This window comes from Etheostoma cragini, chromosome 5, assembly GCF_013103735.1.
Source record: "Etheostoma cragini isolate CJK2018 chromosome 5, CSU_Ecrag_1.0, whole genome shotgun sequence".
Lineage (NCBI taxonomy): Eukaryota > Metazoa > Chordata > Actinopteri > Perciformes > Percidae > Etheostoma > Etheostoma cragini.
The window spans coordinates 15837771-15857245 of NC_048411.1; the positions used below are offsets into that span (position 1 = coordinate 15837771).

Here is a 19475-nt window from a genome sequence, read left to right on the forward strand (position 1 = left end):
GAGAGAGAAAAAGACAAAACCATCAGCAAAGGAAAAGTGAGAAGAAAGAAAAGTGAGAACAGTGTGGGCAAAGAATGTATACATCCCCATATTGACCCCCGGTGAGGCAAACTCCTGAGAACGTACGCTGGCCATATGTGTGATTGGAAACAACACACATTCAAATGCAGAATCATAACCACCGTGGAACAAAGCGTAAAAATAAGACTGGGCTTTAACAAAAGGTACAGGCCTGGTGTCGGTGAGCCTAGGTTCAACACCCTGACCCTCAAGGCTTCTGGGCCCTCAGCTAAGGAGGAGGACACTGAGAAGGATGACTATGAGCCGTCAGAGCTTCTTTCCTCCATGCCAATCATCCCAGAGGGTGAGGTCATGTACCATTTCAGCTGCAGCGCGTCAAAGCTGACCCTTCCATACTCAACCTCAAACCCCAGCCTCTGACCTCACACACCCCACACCCCGAGTCCCTAACCCTGTCACTCCAAGCCCCAATACCCTCTCTCCTAGCCCAAAAGACTTGTATGCCCCATCTCTAACCTACTCTGCACCCATCTGCCAAAACCATAACCTCTATACCTCCCCTCTCATCACCAAACAAGAAAGTACCATCTGAAAATTAACCTTTCCTAAAACCCTGTATTCTGGTTTTGGCAGGGCTCTTTAGCCTCTTAAAGAGATTATTGCGGTGGTTGGGAGAAGATATATGTGGGAAAGTAAAATTGCAAATGATGGAAGCTTGTTATTTTATGGCGGCAGTCTGTGAGCGGTTTAAAAAAGTTTAACTGGAAGAAAAGGTATTCTCTGTGGGACTAAAATCTGCCCAAAACAAATAGAGCAAAAGAACAGTTATCTTTTCTAATAGTATTATGTATAAATACACAGAGATTTGTAATGATTCATTGATAAGACAATTATCAATCATAACAAATGCTGAAAATGCAAACCATGCTTAATACAAGTTTTAACCTTGCACTGTGTCTTTTCAAGCAAAACATCTTTATCAGAAGTACAACAAATCCATTATTTCAATTATTAACAAGGACGTTTTGATGGGAAACTTTTGGGGGGGATGTGAAATTGAGACTATTACAGTATAAAGCAGATTTATTGGTCCATGTACCAATTACAATATATCATCTTTGGCTGAGAGAGAGAGATAGAGAGAATAACACAGACAATCAATGTAAACAACAACTTTTACACTTCTTATGTAAAAAAAGTTTGAAAGGCTCCAAACATTTGAATACAAGTATAACTCACAGACTCAGATTGTACAAAGCAAAAAGAGACATAAACTAAACATTATAAATGTCCAGTACATTTACATTCTGCTTACAGCTAAATTTATTTTTCAAATAAACCTGAATGGCCTTGTTGCAACAACCAAATCTCCCAAAAGGATTGAAATCATTCTCCGCTTCTCTGAGGCTCAACTTAACTTTCTCACATACAAAGAGTCTTTCTCTGATACAGCGGTGTAGGAGAATTGGAAAGAAACTATTCAATAATTCATATTTGTAAACTAACAAGCAACACAGCCATTTCCCATCATACATCAGAAATAGCTGTTAAGACAATGTAAGCTCAGCAACAGAAACTCACATTCAGACAAACACATTGCTCACATACAGTACATACACATTTTCTCTACATAATGTTACCATTCTAAAATGAACCATCTTCCTACCAATTCTAATTTACAAGTCTGTAATGCTAACAAATAATAAATAATCTGTAACTAAAGAATGTGCAATAGAGTCGCAGATACATGTCTTCAGTCAAACAAACAAACAAAAGGAGCTCACTTGTTTTAAAGCTGTTCTGGTAGAAGCTATAAATACCTGCACACTTACAAGTGCTCCTTACAAACACTCAGCTAAAAATATACTTTACAGAAGGGATATATTGTACAGTAAATAAATGAAGTGTCTGGTTTTATAATTGCTCATGGTATCGTTATCACACAACAGACAAATGAATTGCCCCTCACTGTCCTGATGTTTATATGAAACCTTAAAACCCTCTTTCATGTTTTCAAAAAAAGAAAAATCTTGCTTTCTTCTCCGTTTGCCTAAGGTTGTTTAACCTGTCGTCCCCCTTCATTCCTCCTCCATTCGGTTATAGTAGCTGCGGGCGACGTTTTGACTGGCAGCTAGAGGAACCGGACACCCAAGCTCAGCAGTGGCCAGCCCTGCCCCGTCTCCGTGCCCCCCGGCTGGGTAATAGGGGCCCTGCAGTGTCTGGACCTTTCTACCAGAACTGAGCGATCACAGCCCACCCCCCATTGCTTGCTACACCAGATAGCAGGCTCTTCGCCTGGGGAAGAGGGAGTGGGAAGGAGCCTGCTGTGGACGTCAGTGACCAGGGGAAGACGCAGGGAAAAAAACAACGATAAAAACATGCTGGATCGAAGGGGAGAAAAAGGGGGAAAATGCTAAATGCAGTCTATGGGAATAATTTGTAGATTTGTCTGTGTGGTCAGAGACACATTATGCAGTGGTCAGTGACAGAGACGATATGAACATGCACACAGAGGGACGCTTACCATGCTCCATTCTTGCTTTTCTCTTTAATACTGCTGAATTCCTACCTGTGTGGTAATGTAAAAATACTTGAAAACAGTGTGCTGTCTTTCTCTGTACATGAGCTTTAATATTATTCAAATTATGCAAACTCTCTAATTTAGTCTTGAGCATGTAAATAAATACATAACAAAAACTAAAATGAAATTTTTCCTTCTCATACTACCATTGTAAGAAATATCTGTAATTAACCAAACTTCTAAAGAACATAATTATCAATTTTAGAGTTAGTTTAGGTCTTTATTCTATACGAGACATGGGATTTGGTCAAATTAGTGCAGCAATTTACCTTAAAAGATAAAATCTACTTAGTCATAAAAACCTATCTTAATTTCTTTTAAAAATCAGTTGTGTGATTCAACACATCTTTGGTGAAATGCACAAAAACATTTTAGGGAAGAAACTATTCACTTGTCATAAAACAAAGTAAAGCAATATTTTCCGCTGTCAAATCTGCTAAACCATTTCAAACACAGTTAAAGGCTACATTTGAACTGGGCAAACTTCACATCCGAGCACAAGCTGTAATTCAAATTAAATGTACAATTAAAATAGACAACGAATAACACAAACAAAGTCAAAACATGGCAGATTAATTTGTAATATTTGGGCTAAAATACAAATACACAAATTCAGCAAACTAAATTATTTTGACAGGTCTCTGTAGCTGAATTTGATTAGTTATATTTGATGCTTTCTCTTAATATTAAAAAAAATCCCCCTGAACACAAGAATATATATTAAAAAAGTTAACAAAATAGAGAAGTGAAAATGATTTATTCAAGCATCTCAGTGCGGCGCGTTGAGAGTTGTTTCTTGCATTATTTGTTTCAAAACACAACGCGCGTCCTTGCAGCTCTGAGCCGTGGCGCTGTGGGAGGGTAATATTTAGTACTTTGGCTTACATTAACCACACACCAGGCTAACTTTCCTCCTGCTCTGTCTCAGTGGAGTGAAACTGAAGTTTGGATTTCAGAGTTCCCCTTTATCTCTCTTACATCAATGTCCATGCTGGCACTAAGTGTTGCCAGATAGCAACTAGAAGTCCTGTTAAGTTTGAGGGAACAGGGGAGGGAGGGAGACTGTGTCCTGTTTGTGAGCGGACCTACCCATGATTCAGTGGTGCTAGACTGCCCCCTGCTGTACTCCTGCAGAATATAGAGCTACAGCACAATTTATGCTGTTCATCCGATAAAAAAAGCAGCCTGAATGACTAAGCCCAATGTGTCAAAGCCAGTAATTTTGTAATAAAATAAAAAATAAAAACAAAGCATCCACCATTTCATGGCCACAGTAATGACACTGCACATGGTATGAGAAGTAAAGATGCGGAGTCCCTGACATTTCAACAAAAGGCCTCACGCAGTTTCTGTCGAGTCTCTATCTCTCGTGATTAAACTCTGACTTGGTATTCTCTGTTAGTCATGCCACTATATTTCAACTATCATTCATTTTGCAAATCAGAAGAGCAGTAAAATGTGAAAGTATATCTTTCAAAGCTGTCCCTTGCTGTGGGCAAAGACGAACTTCCAACTTTTAAACTTTTAAAAGTAAGACAGGTTCTTTGAAGAAGAGTCAAAGGAGCAATTTAAAGAGACCTGGAGTGGTGTGTACGACTGAATGCTATGGCGTCAACCAGACATGTACACACACTCACGCACGCGTGTGCGCACACACACACACACACACACACACACACAGTTGCTTCTGTACCTGCTTTTTTTTCTTTTCTTTTTTCAGCAGGGTGAATTTTTATCTAAATGCAAAGCAGGTGATAGGTGCTCCAGTTTCCTCTAGAAGTAGCTCCCTTGTCTGGGCTCTCTTCCTGATAAGAGTCCTACTTTGCCTGACATAAAAGAGCCCGGTATCATTTCCCCTGCCTCCCCAACAACCCCCAGCTCGCTGCCCTCGCCCTTCCCCGAGCTTCACAAAGCTCCCTCTATTTGCTCCCAATTCAGGGCCCAATTGCAGATAAAGTTACAGCAAATTTGTTTGGAGGAAGAGCTGCTGAGGCCTGCGGTCCCTGGGGCAATAACAGCCTTGTCTTGCAGGGACCGTGGGGAGAGCTGGCAGCAGCAGGAGAACAGAACCCAACACCGCTCAGCCCCACAATGGCCTCAACTCTCTGGGAGAGAAGGCAAAGGGAGAGGAGGGGAGCGAGAGATAAAAAAAGGAACAGGGATAGATGGATGGATAGAAGGGAGACACTCAACTTGCAGGTGTGGAGAGAGGAAGCAGACGCTTAACCCCAAAACAGGGAGACGGAGACACCAAGACCCACCCACACACACACACATGCAGACACCACCCATCAAGCAGGACAGGAGGTAACTCCAGTCCCATCCATTGTGCCAACGCCTCAGGCAAAGCTGCCACGGTAGCTGATTCACTGTCGGGATGGGTGGGTGACAGCAGTGTGGGTGTGAGAGAGAGAAAGGCTGCATGTGAGACTATGAGATATCTCTCTTTCTCTCACATGCGCACAAAACACACACAACGTACACACTAATCACAGCTGGCACTAACGGGCGATGTGTACATGCGGCTGGCATTTCAGAAGCGGGCAGAAGGAGAGTCAGAGACCATGGAGAACATTTTGATATTTTTTATCGAGTGAATGTTGTGAAGTGACAAAATATGACAACTGCATTTTGATGTAGTACTATTGCATGCACAAAATAACACAAATATATGAAAACACTTTAAATTCCCTCCCTCAGGCTCACTTAGCAGTTAAGAAGTGTCCACATTTATAAGTTTAGAGGTTGAATTGCCAACAACTCCACCACCTACAGCCGTGTTGGAAAGTTAAGTGTAACATCTGTCTAGAAAGACAGCCAGACAGAAACACACATGCACATGTGAACAGACACATGCCCGTAATCACACACAGCCGTATACCTTCATGAACGCACCACCTTGGCCAGATGGCCCCCCATAAAAACCCACTTAAAGAGATGAGCGAAGTGATTAAGAGGCCTCTCAAAGTGAGGGAGAAAACAGAGAGGGATGAAGAAATGGAAGGGAAAGGAGGGAGTACCTGTGTAGAGGAGAGGCCCTAAATACTCTGATGCTTTTAGCTAAGTGCACACTTCTACAATAACAGACTCCCAAAAGAGCAAGAGTGAGGGGGAGAGAGGAAAAGCACAATGACACCTAAATTTCAGACTTTCTATAAACTATAAAACGTTACGTCCTTGGCCTAGATACATCCTTTATCGTCTTCTGAATACTTTGAATTTAAGTGAGTACAATTACAATATGAATAGTCGGCACGGTTACTCAGAAATTGATGTACTATATGCTGTTTCCAAAAGAGGGTGAAGGGCTATACAAGACATGTGCATGTGTGCTGACATTGAGGCATTTTGTCTGACATTTTCATTTTACTTCCAAGATAAGGGGGGCTCGTGCCCGGTTCAGAGAAAATGCAAGCATATTTGCACATGCCAGGCTCACACATGAGAGTGCTTGCACACACATCGAGGGAAAATGTTAACTGATCAATACTAGGTCTCTTCTGACCCATGTCTTGTGATGACACTGTGACCTGCTGTACAAACACACACATACAGCCTCTACAGAGGCGAAACTGGTGTCAGACAGCCAAATGCTGCTGATGTCTAATGTCTGCTGTGGAGACTCTCAGTGCCCCCATGGTAAAGGGCTGGGGCGGGGCGGGTCCACCTGTCCTGTAGCTACTTAAGTCAGGACACTAAACCAGACAGGATTAAATGCCTGCTCTGTCATCTTTAGGGTAGGAACCTCCATGCAGCCGCTCACCGCCCTGCAGGAGACTGTCTTTTACTGATAGCTCTGCTGTCCAATTACACATCACCTTTTAATACCAGACACATATGACAGGAGGGAGAGGGGGAGAGGGCAGAGAGAAGAGAGAATAGATGAAGAGGAGGCTGATGGGAGAAGAGAGAAAGAAACTGCCATTTCCACTGTCCTGTCTGCACGAACAGCTTGACACACTCCAATAGATTATAGCAGCATTTCTTAAGTATTTCAATGTCTGACGGTCTCATTTAAAATAGTGTTTAGGCTTGAACACAAACACTCCGACCAGCAGCTGACTGCCAAAACAGACACTTGCCATGTATATAGCATGTGTGCTTTGACATTTAATACAAAGCCAGTTAAGGGATGTCATCGAGACTTGATATTATATCAAGATATTTGAGTGTGTGAGTAAAAGTCTCTAGTGTGGGTTACAGTGTGGGAATGTACTTAACTGTGCTTGAGACATCAACAAGCTCTCGTGTTAGAGTGTGCAATTACCAGTGAAGGATCCATACTTTGTTAGCAGAAATGGTCCTACAGCCTCAGTGAACATGTTGCGCTCCTGCTGCGTGTGTGCAGATGTTAACTGGCATAAAAAGTGTAATCAGTAAAATATATAACACATTTTGTTAGTCCATTTAGAATGGTGCTAGTCTATCTATGTGAGTGGGGTTCATTTAATATCAAAGTGGGATGGAATTATTCTCACAAAATAGTAGGCCCAACTAAATTTAGGTACACTTCTGAGATAGTCTTTCTTCTAAATGTATAGATTCTTAATACACCAACATTAATGATAGAGTATAATCATCTTTGTGGCAAAAGGATGATTGGACACAACATTTTTTCCTGTTTCTGAGCAAATTTGTATGTGATGTGCTACAATTCACTGTACATGTATATCTAAGTGCACCTCTACGTACTAAAAAAGCACAGATGCTCCTCTGTGGAGAGTCCCATTCAAAGCAGCTGTTGATGTAGCAACCTGTGTTGATCAGGAACATGATGCAGCGTCTAACTCTGTTGAAGTTTTGCAACAGCAGCTGAAAATGAGACAAAAACAAAACAAGTGAACATTTAAGGTCAGAAATGTAGCAAGGAAAACAGCATGGTGTTATTTACATGATAATTCACTCCACTGTAAAAGCATAAGTACGTAAATGTATAAACCTTTGGTAAAAACAGACGTAATAACATGCTGTACTGTAAATATGTGACTGGTGAGATTCTGTGTGACAGCAAGCTTTGTTGCATAAGCTGCACATGTACTGTATAGTGTTTGAAAAGTTTTTTTAAAAGAAAAGAGAAAAAAGAAAGAAGAATTATTATTACAAACATAAGCTCAGCTATTACAGCCCATCTCTGATCTAGACATTTGTCAGGAAAAACTGTTAAAGATGTCAATTTCCCCTCGTTTGTGTTAATTGTGCTGTGAATTAATCACAATTCAGAAAGTAAATATGTTACTTCATACAATTATCACCTTAGTTTAAATGGCAGAACGTCCTAATATGGTAAGTTCAAACCCCATTGTGTCTCATTCAGCTGTCACTTTGGAAAGTTAATTGGAGCATTAACTTTTACAACTTGAGATTTGCAGCTTTGACCTCACTTTTGCTTCTATATTACAACTTTACATCACTGAGGACACCATGAGGTGTGTTTTACCTTCTTTGGATAGCTATATATGAATGTGGAGCAGCATACAGGACAAATGGTGCTTTGGGTGTGACAAGCTGACTCACAATGTTTCTTTAACTCTCCCAGTGATAACGTTAAGTGCAATCATAACAATTTCCAACTCAGTCCCTGAGGGTTCTCTGTGCATTTTGGCCAGATATGAGAGAACTGGCTACCTGCTGTCCTCCCCATGGGTTGCCAACCATTCAGGGAATAGCAAACAGCAGCACAGAACGCCAACCACCCAATCAGGTCACCACCAGGACAAAGTGCTCCCAAAGGACAAACTGTCTCTGCAGATCGCTGTACAAAAAAATTCTAGGCCATTATTTGACTCTTTGGAAAATTGCTTGTGTGTGTTTGCATGTGTGTGTATACTGTGGGTATTCAGTATGTGTTTGCAGCACTACAGTAAAGTATGTTGTCTGTACTGTATGTATGTGCTTATGAGTGGCTTGGCTGCTTTGATGCGTGTGTACAATTATGTGAAGCATTTTGTTGCCAAACTGAGGATGACTGTATGGTGTCCTGCTGGGGAGACGAAGACCCTGAGGACAGCAAGACTGAATTATCCATTTCCACGTTCCTCAGCGCAAGCACTTGATGTACATGCTTTACTCTTCTGGGCTCATTATTGCAATAACTGCCTAGATAAGAACATTTCATTTTCCATGAATTATTTTAAAGAGTGCCTTGAGTTATTCCTAAAAACACTTAGAAAAATCGTAATGTCATTTGTTAAGTAAAATGTCATAACTACAAATAAATGGTTTTGTTGGCAGGCAGCTTAAGAGATTTTTTCTTTAGTGTGTGTGTGTGTGTCACACTAAGCAGCAAGCAACTGCAGGGGAGCTGCTACCACACAAAAGAGCCCTCACGGGGCAATCCTCTAAAGCAGCCAGTGACATCATCATTGCGAGACACTGACATGGGTCATTTCTATGAGTCAGAGGCGAAATGGAGATGAAAAAAAGATTCTGCACTTGGGAGTTAAGCTTAGAATGAGCAGAGACAGAAAGCAACAGTGAAGACAGAAACAGAGAGGAAAAGAGGGAATAGATGGAGGGCTGCAGAAAGCGTTTTCTGTGCATGGCTGTGCATGGCGCAGCATTGACTGCTGAGCCCAAACGGTCACTCATATGACATGTCTGATGTGGGCCAGCCCCTACTATTCAGCCCTTTGTGGTGCCGCCACACTGAGCGGCGTGACAATGAAGTGCAAAGCAGCAGTGGCAAAGAGGGCCAACTATAAGGATGGCCAATCTACTTATGCACCCCAGAGCTGACAGCTTGACATTTCTATTCACCACTCAGAGTGGTTGCAAGGGGAGAATAGATGAGAGGAGGGAAGGAAAAGAGCTTGAAATGCTGTTTTTCCTACAATCAAGCTATTGTATCTTGCCCACACAGTTGTTGTGGCATACAAGGTGCCACTCTCCAGGCTTGTTGGTTGTGCTTCAGACATTTGAGCAGAATAGGGGGTATGGTGGTAGACACAGATAAAAATGAGGCGGAGGTGTAGAAGATACACGTTGGCTGACCTGTTTGGACACTCTGGGCTCCTCCTCGATGTACTTCTGCTCAATGGGAATCAACGTCCCAAGACCAGCCTTCACCTGGAGGATGGAGTGAACACACACAGCCTCATAAACAGCAAATGGTGAGACGGAACTTACACTGATTTAAAATAATAATAGATAAATAAAATGGCAGAGATGATGACAATGCTGAGCCTATGGCACTATATGTTTTTATTAGTTTTTAAGGTTTTTCTAACACATTGTGTAATGATCCTGGCAGCACATGCATAGAGCGTGCCCCATGTCAGAGGCTAGAGAGAGCGGGAGAGAAAGATGTAAAATGGCCGCTATAGGACACACACAGCAATGGTGGATGGGCGAACAAAGGCTGTTGAGAGGGAGTCTTCGATAATTAAAGCCAAAACAAGGACAAGGGACGAGGGACGAGGGATGAGATGGAAGCAAGGGAGGGGGGACAAACCGAATAAAGACAACAGCAGCAAACGGGGGGATGCTGGAGAGAACAAGAGAGGGATGGAGGAAGAATATAATGGGGGGTGGGGGGCAACATAAAAAAAAAAAAAAATCAGGGTGGAGAATCAAAAAAGCTAAAGAAAGACTTACAGCATTAAAAATCACGTCTATTTCGAGAAAGATGACCCCTTTTGTTGGCCCTGTCAGCTCCTTGCTTTTCAAGGCGTAGGCTTTGCGTTCTCCATTTTGGATCTGTGGGAGAGGGACATGACAGGCGTCTGTCTGGCAATACCCGGCTGAATCGGCTCCCCGGGCCACCTTTGAACCCCAGCTGCTGGCGCTGACAGGGAACCCAAAACAACTGTGGCAACTCTGACAAGTACCTGTTCATTACCCACTGCAGCTCGGCTCTGTCAAACAGAAATTAACTATCCTGGGGAATCATACTGTACAACAGAGCATGGATATATTAGAACCTCAGTGCTTTCACAGGCACATCTATATTTTTTCAAATACAAATACACTCTTCTGTCTCTTTTTCTATAAATCGCATCGTTCCATCTCTCAATCAATGTCATTTTCCTATCATCTCTCATCCCCTCACCTTCTTTCTTCTCACCTATCTTCTTTTTTCTAAGCTTCTCTTCCTTTTTTTCCTCCTTCCTGTCATTTCTTTCTCTTTGTGAAATAACAACAGTCTCATCTGTGGAGTGGCAAAAATAACCTCTGCTTTTTATATCTTTCACTGTGTTTTCATTCTTCCGTCACTCTATGTTCTCTCTATTATCCCCAAAGGAAAAGAAAAAAGAAACACAGACAGAAATCTGCCTTTGACTCACATTTAGCAGAGGAATAGCCACTTTCCCCAGGAAGTCTGCACTTCTGTCTCGGTCCTCATCGTAAACAGTGACCTCAAGTACCGAATGGATGTCCTTCACGTTGCTGGACCACACACAAAGACAACACCAATGACATATACACTAAAATATGGGTTGCAAAATGAAACATTGTGAACGCTATCATGTCATGGAAAAGCTTCTCTAAATGTTATAAAAGACTCACAGACAAATGATTTAAAATCTGAAACACTATATGACACCTAACAAATGCTTTATAAATGTTTAAACATCTCCATTAACACGCTTTATGTCATATTCTATTACATTACTGCATGAGCTAAGTAGAACTAAAGTGTGAGGCTCAGACATGTCATCTTTTGAAAACTAGGCTAGCAAGAAGATAGCTGATGTTATGTATAGAAAAGAGGCTATGAGAAAGATGTGCACTAAAAGAATGACTAAATTAATCTGTCCCATCACTGGGAATTCACAATTTTGTACTCTAGAATAAAAGGGTATTGTATATGCTAGAAAGTTTGCAGAGTTAGATCTACATTAACATTTACCTAAGATGTCAGTGTACCTATACAATTTAAACAACATATTTTTTAAACAAGAAAAGGAGTGGTAAGTAGTAGTAGTTTACTGTAGGCATCGAACACATTTTAAAACGTTGCTAAATAATCAAGACTAGAATTAATGTTAAAAAAACCTTTTGAATACTATGAATGTAATATGTAAAATATACATACATACATATATATATACACATAATGCATGAGACTGTTCAAAAGGTACATGTTAAAAAACAGATTTTTATTTTCATTGCTGCAGTGAGTGCAAACTGTGTGAGACATGTGGGTATTGTAGAAGCCACTCACAAAGTGAAGACCTTGTTCCACTCAGGGTTGAGGTTTTTGTAGACTGTGTGTGTCTGTAGCCGATCGTTACTCAGCTCCACCACGCAGAACGGGTCACTCTTACCTACAGAGCAAAAAAAAAAGCATACAAAAATGACCTTCATAGGAAAGAGACATTTATACATAATATACATAAATACGGTAGACACTAAACTTTTGTAAGCTTGAGGTTTCAAGGAAAGCAAGAATCTTAAGTAATTTCAGCAGCTTTTGTCTATCTCCAATCCCTCATATTATTAAGACAGATAGTGAATAGCATCCTCCCCTTCTATCACGTCAGCTCCAATACCCTGGACTTATCAGACCTGTCATAATATGATTCTTTCATTTTTAGCCCTGATGCCGTACATATTACAAAACAGTATATCAGTGGAACAGCTGCAAGCCATTCCTATCAAGACAGTGGAAACATGGACAACTAGAAGATAAGCTCCAGGACAACTTTGCCCTGGGCAGTCACAAGGAGGGAGTGGGAGAGGGAAAAGAGAGAGAAGACTTTGAGAATAGATGGTGCCGAGACCACAGAGGGCGATGTGGCTCTGAAGGCCACCGAAGTTCAAAGTAGAAGATAAAGACAGCTGAGAAGGGGTGTGAGAAACATAGCTGGTTCATGATTAGCAATTCCAAGCGAGCGGTAAGACGGTAGCGGCAACAGCGTGGAGAAAGAATGAGTGAAAGCAAGGACAATATAAAAAAGAAATGATCATCATCTTTCATTCTGCTTTGTTATATTGACATAAATGTAACTAAAATAAAACAGTGAATTTAGTTAAAATAGATATTTACCTCACATGTTTATTTAAAGGGAAAGCAGTGCTGAACAGAGCTTATATAATGGCAGCAAAAATAGTTTCCTGGATATAAAAAGTAACATTTTGCAGTAATAACAAAACATACAAACACATGTACATACAAATAAATTAATAAAAAAAAATTCAAGGATCACACAGGAAATAGTTCTAGTTATTTGTTGCTGCCAAACAATAAAACTTCACTGCAAATTAATTTTAAAGATCTTCAGATGTTAAAAAGAAATTGATATGATATGTGGTTCACTATAAATCATATTCATTAATGCTAATTCATTCCGAACAAAACTTTCAATTCAGAATTTACTGCAGTTATGTAACTGGGTAGAGAGAGAGTGTGAGGAGAAATAAACATAATCACAGAGTTATTACCTCCTCCTGAGAATAGCATATTCGGTATACTATAATAATCAAAACCAGTAATGTCCTATATATTCTATATTTATTTACCAACATCGCACATTTCAATTTCTTTGTAGAGAAAAAGAAGTGAGACCAGCTCCCCATGCTTGCTAGCCCACCTCCGTTCAATTGCCTCAAAATGAACTAAAAACAACAAAACTCTTAATTCTGTCTGGCTTTGATCATTGTGTTTTATTAAAACTGTTGGGAGCCCTTGTGCTGTTTGTTCAAGCTTATCACTTGAAAAGAATGGGTCAGGAAGTAAAAAAAAAAATAATGTCCCACACGAATTCCCTTGGAAAATAGTGAGAATAGTGAACTGTTAGTAAAGCAGCAATGTTGCATAAGGAAACTTGAAGTTCCGCCACATTTCTGTGTGTGTGTGTGTGTGTGTGTCTGTCATTGATTGGTGTGATTTTCTTCAAATGTTGTGACAAGGGCAGGACATTTAGTGGGTGAGCAAAGTAAATGTCACCGTGATCAATGCAGAGCCGTAGGTGTTCCCTTTCATATCTGTTTGTGGGGCTCTATTGATGTAGTGTTTGAAGTGGATATTGACAGCTATGACTCCTACAATAGAAAACAAGATACATTAAAAATAGACAAAAGATAATAGACTCAGCAGCCCACTTTTTAACGCATCTGTGTACATACTTTGTTAATCATATACTGTACATTTCTACATTATTCCTTGGACCCATCATTGATACACACAAACTAAAAAGACTGTAATTTTTCCAGCAGTTTTTATTCAATATTTTTACAGTACTGAACATCTGAAATCGTCCTTAATTATCCTGGCACTTCCATAGCATAAACGATTATAATGTTGTCCTCACAAATCAAGTCTGATTAAATTTAAATGCAATCATCCAAATTATAAGATGGAAATTATCTCTGCAGAACCCTGTCCCTTCCCCAGTTTTTCTCTAATATTCTGTTTTTAATGACATGGCAGGCTGTGTTGCCGCAGCAAGCCAGTTGTCATTGGTGATGAACTTTCACCTTATTGGCCGTCAGCACCAGAGGCAGCTGTCTTAACCAATTACACGCTCAGGTTTGAGCGCCACTCAGAGATCATCCAGGTAATGTCCAAGCAAAGCTCCTCCCCCCCCCCTCTGGGTCCCGCCTCTGTGGCGCTGGCAGGAGGTTTGAGAGAGGAGCGGGCTCAAACTCATTTCAGTGTGCCTTAGGATAAGTGTGGAGGATGAATACAGTAAGGAGACGAGGGTGCGCACTATAATTGCCTCGCAGGAAGCTTAGAGTTAGTGAGGAGTTTGACGTAGGAGAGGGAGCGCACGCTCTCATGTGTCTCTATAATCACAATTAATTATGATTCACACTTTAAAATGTAAATCAACCACATATTTGATGCATTTATTACAGTAAAATGAGGCTGTACAAGTTTATCTACAATATTCTTCCATGTGTCAAGTGATATCTTGCAGTGCAAAGATTTTTGATATTTTGTGAAAAAAGAAAGAACTTTACACGTGCTATAGTGTTGCCGTTGGAAGTGCAGGTGTGTGTGTGTGTCCATGTGTGTTACTATTGAAATTTTCTAACAGTATAGCATCCACTCAGAGGGACAAGTGCTGGCAGACAAAAAGGATTGTTGGTTTTAGAGACTATTTTCAGTTATCCTACTCGGGCTGGAGAGGAGCTACTCCACGAAAACACTTCAATTAGAGAGAGAGATGGCCAGAGAGGAGAGAGAGGGGAGGAGCAGAGAAAAAGATGGGAGAGGAGACAGGCAGCCTGAATGGGAGAGATGGTGAACTCTCTCTCTCTGTTTGTCTGTCCGTCTGTTTGTCTCTCACCTTGTTCCTGACCCCCTCTTGGTCTGGGCTGTTAAAATAGGGTGTTCATGTGGTTGAGGGCTCTTATGTGGCTCTTACAGAGCTATTGTTTCTCAAACACACACACACACACGCACACACACACACACGGAACCCCTTTGCCTGTCGGTTTGCCGGTTATCTGTATCAGTTTACCTATTGTATCTATGTTTGTTGGGCCAAAGACATTTATACAGCCAAATAAGGTTGCACATTAGAGCGTCTAAATTTGAGAGGTCTTTGAATTATACAAAAAAGTAGTGCATGAAAACAGACATGTGAAACAATGTTTTGTTTTGTGAATATATAGTCTCATGTGGAAACATCTTCGCCTGTATTGGTTTTTTGTAACACATTAAGTTTTTAATGTGAAACACATATGGCAGGCAAATGTTTAAAGGTATGTATTATTATTTATTGTTTTAAATTTAATAATTTTCTAAAAATGTGCATAATGTTTAATGCAAATTTTAAGAAAAATGTATTCTTATTCTTAATTTAAAAAAGCACGTTTGTTGTGGGTTTTCATATCTGAATTCAACACTTTTTTTCCAAATTGTTTTGTATTCAGTCTTAGTTTCTATGTAAAACATTAGCCCTGGTCGGCACCACAACATGCTGCACTTCAACTGTGAAGTAAGCCTGTAGCAATAATTTCAAATCACCACAGGCTGCAGAGGCACTGCTCTGAAATCAAACATGTTCTGTATGACCACGTCAAACCGGCAGAGACGAAGTGAAAGGCAAACAAACAGCCGCTAGCCACTATACTTCCACAATTATACTCTTTCATTTTTTTGGATGGATCCATCGGGCTCAGACTGAATGATGAGCTCTACAACGAGGTCACGGAGCAGAATTCTGCATAGAGTGAAAAACAAGAGCCAGAGAGCCATTAGCCCTGCACTCTGGCTGCTCCGGTCGCTCCACGCAATAACCCAAATCAACCAGCTCCACTCTGTATTGGCTAATGGGACTGTGGCTGTTTAAAATGGAGAAAAACTCTAACTCTCTGATACACACACACACACACACACACACGCACACACTTCTCTCTACTAGATAATACAAAGTGAAAAACTAGGCCTGTCCACTGTAGACCTAATTAAAAGTAAGAATTAATGGAGAATGGAGAATTCAGAAAGAGCAGGCAGAGAAAGAGCGGGAGGAGGGAGAGAGATTTGTTGGTTCAAATATGTACTTTTTCTCTATTATTCAAATGAGCAGCCTGCATCTTTTCTAAAATTGCAATGACAAATTTAGCGCCCTGCACAAAGTAGACTTTAACTCTCTCTAAGGATTCTCGCAGGGGATCATCCCTTAAACCAAAATTACACCCTGACTTTATCTTTGGCTAGATTCATGGCGGATTGCTGTTGGAGGAAAACATGCCACAGAAATGTCAAAATGGAAAACTCAAGCAAGTTATTTTTAGCAAAAAATACTGTTATTACTGATAGTATTACTATTATAATCAGACGCTCTGTGGTGCTCTATGAGAGTGTTAGTAAGAAGTATCAATAGGAATTGCAGCAGCAAAAATGGTATGAAAGTGTATGAATATCTGAGTGAAAAATGAAGAGACTAACTTTTAACAATGTATATAAGAACTGCAAAAGTGATAGTCATGTTTTCACGTTTTTTGGCCTTACCTGTGACATCTGCTGCCATCAATCCTTCAGCCCTGATGACCTTTACCTGCACCACACCAACATCCTTCAGGTTGTTGAACGACCTCCACAGGCTCTGAAACATCACAGGGACAGGGGTCAAAGGTCAAAAACAACGCCAAATTAGAATCGGAGAAAAAGACGGGTCAATAGTCTGACATTTGATTAAGACAGGAAAGGGTAGGATATGTCCTTTAACAGTCCCTATTTGACAATGTAGAGTTGGCATTTATAGTCAGGTCTAACAGTCTAACAGAGGACAAATGGCCAGATTTAATTTCACTCAATAGGTGTGCTTGCCTTTTTGAAATATTACTTAACTTTGTACTTTTTAGATTCAACAGATTTTGTCAAAAAAGATGAGCCGTGCAGAAATATATTGTAAAAGGTTACAGCGAACAAATGCAGTACACACGTTAAAGTAGAAAGAATAAGGGGTCATTGTAGACAACAGGCAAGTTCAAAATTATAACATGTTAAGTAAAACAACACCAGGGAAAGTATTAAAACTAAATAGATTTCAGCATTATATCTAATCCTAAATGATAAAATGAAAAGGCTAACCTCTGGTAGAAGGCCTGGGGTATATAAAGCCTTAGAAACTCTCCGCCATTGCAATTACAGTAAGGTTTTTTGTGGTTTTCCATTAAGTTTTTAACTCAAAATGAACAAGTTAGTCAATTAGTCAGTTACAGAAGAAAGAGTTCACCAGTTTGTTTTGGTGTAAAGTAGTAATTCCCATAGTGTTTTGTATATTCACTATAAGGAAAGCGGTGTCAGTCTGAAAGTGTAGTGGCACGCTGCAGTTTTAACCAAATTTAATGAGTAGTACTGTGTGACTTGTCAGTTTTTCAACCCAAGCCTGAATTTGCTCCCTGGTGCACACAGTCTGGATAATACAAAAGGAAATGTTGGCTGGTATTAACTTTTTTAGTCACTCCATAAATTGCTTCCTCACAATGTTGTGTGTGAGAAAACAAAGTTAAGAGCGCAAATAGTGGCATGAGTATCAGCAAAAAAAAGGCAAAATATACACAATAGGAAAAAATTGCATGTGCATTATATAACCAAATAGGAATTTTGAAGAAAAAAATTTACAAGAAATTAGTGCACATGTGCATAATTTACACGCAATGTGATTGTGTCTGTACAGGGCTCATTGTTTGCTACCTACACTTCTGCTTCTTCTGTGTTTGTTTGATTTATAGAGTGACATAGAAAGAGCCTTAGGCTGATAATATAATAATAGAATTATTGTGGTGAGTCGACACATCCAGTGAAGCGTGACTGGCAGTGATATAGTTATGAGGCAATCCACACTGAGCTCCACACACACTGTCCGGTTTACACAACATCCAAACAAGAGCTGAGACAAAACACAGTAACACTCATGATAGATAAACAAACCAACTGTAAAACAAGAAGTCTAGCATGCAGGCTTACTCTCTCTCTCACACACACACACACACACACACACACACACACACAGACACACCTACCCCAATATTTTTCTCCGTGTATGCTTACACACCATAAGGACCCATTTACATAGTCTAGAGATGCCATGATGTTGTGTAATCATTGGAAAGGAAAAGGGACATACTGTCTGTTAGGTGTGTCCCCAACTAAGAATCTTGCTTTTCGTCGACGGATTGTTAAATAATGTGGGGGGGGGGGGGGGGGGGGGGGGGGGGGGGCTGTGATAAAATATTTAGCTGGGATACAGTTGTGTGTAAAGCTCCTTTTGTTTGAAACCATGCAACTGATTAGGACACACACATAAAAAGAGTTGCGTCTTATTGCATGAGTGTTGCAAGGGGTGGAGAAGATTAATTAAAAGAGGTTTAGCAAGCAGTCAGCAGCTGGCACCAGGTGACGAGAAGCGGTGCACATAGTGCAAATGTCGACGGGTCCTGCTGCACGCGCGCTCTACTTCTTTTACAGTCCTCTTGACATAATGTTTTTCTGCTAGAAACGCAACCGTTGGCATGTGGCACGCTTGCTTGTCTCATGTGCAGGATTTGGTGATCCATGGGGCTGTTTGTTTTTCAAAGTGCACCCACACTTTTCCCAGATATTTTCAGTTAAAGGTTTAAATCCCTGCCGCCAAGATGCTTCTCCAGCGGTCATGGATGATGGAAAGTGAAACTTAAATCTGTCATGCGGCGGTTCATTTTTTTTTACCTGGAAAAAACGTTTCCACATTTTAATTTACAGCATTGTATGTTGATATTTATATCATAATAATTAACTTATGGGGAGAAAACAGGTAGCTATAGAATATTTGACTCTTCAGGGTCACCCCTACTGTAGGTAGGTTTTAATAACCAGGAGAATGAATGATGACTGTGTAAAATCTAGTCAGTACACATACACAATAATAAACTCATGTTTTTGTTCACATCCAAATACTCAGGTAAAACACATGCATAGAAAACCGACACTGAGGCCAAATTGAGTAGCATGTCGGCATGTCTTAAAAGCAAAGTGGAAATGCACTTCACTTCAATTTATTTTTCTCTCTCTGGCAATAACCCTTTCCATCCCCACAGGAGTAATTATAATTTAAATTTCAGAGTCAGGGACAGGCTACAGACTTAATTCATTATTACCAACTCTGTCAGACTCTGCCTGTTTCCAGCGATATCATTGTCCAAAAGCTCTCTAAAGGAGATGAGAGGGGAGTGTGTGTGTGAAAGAAAGAGAGGGGGAAAGAGAGTATGTGAAAGAGGGAGAAAAAGAGACATACAGAGAGAGCGAGAGAGGGGACAACGCTCAATTTTAAGGCCTGATTTCTCTGAAGATGCAGCTGCTTGTTGTGATTATTGTGGAGCAGCCAAGAAGAGAGAAAAAGTCAGGGAGAGGGCATGAGGGAGGCAACAGAGGAAGAGACGAGGGCAAACTAACGGCTAGTTAGTGACTTAGTGTTCAACAGTACTAGCCTAGCTGGAA

The 19475-nt window shown here is 40.5% G+C and overlaps 1 protein-coding gene across 7 annotated transcripts in view; it reads right to left on the bottom strand.

Annotated features, from left to right (window-relative positions):
- Positions 1 to 19475, bottom strand: part of mctp1a (multiple C2 domains, transmembrane 1a) — a 130681-nt gene that overhangs the window by 37500 nt on the left and 73706 nt on the right. For all 7 annotated transcript variants that reach the window (XM_034870957.1, XM_034870956.1, XM_034870959.1 and 4 more), the window contains 6 exons: positions 16506 to 16599; positions 11766 to 11868; positions 10885 to 10987; positions 10196 to 10297; positions 9593 to 9667; positions 7295 to 7414 (listed from right to left, as the gene is read on the bottom strand). In XM_034870957.1, coding sequence (XP_034726848.1) covers positions 7295 to 7414; positions 9593 to 9667; positions 10196 to 10297; positions 10885 to 10987; positions 11766 to 11868; positions 16506 to 16599 — 597 coding nt within the window. The remainder of the gene's footprint in view (positions 1 to 7294; positions 7415 to 9592; positions 9668 to 10195; positions 10298 to 10884; positions 10988 to 11765; positions 11869 to 16505; positions 16600 to 19475) is intronic.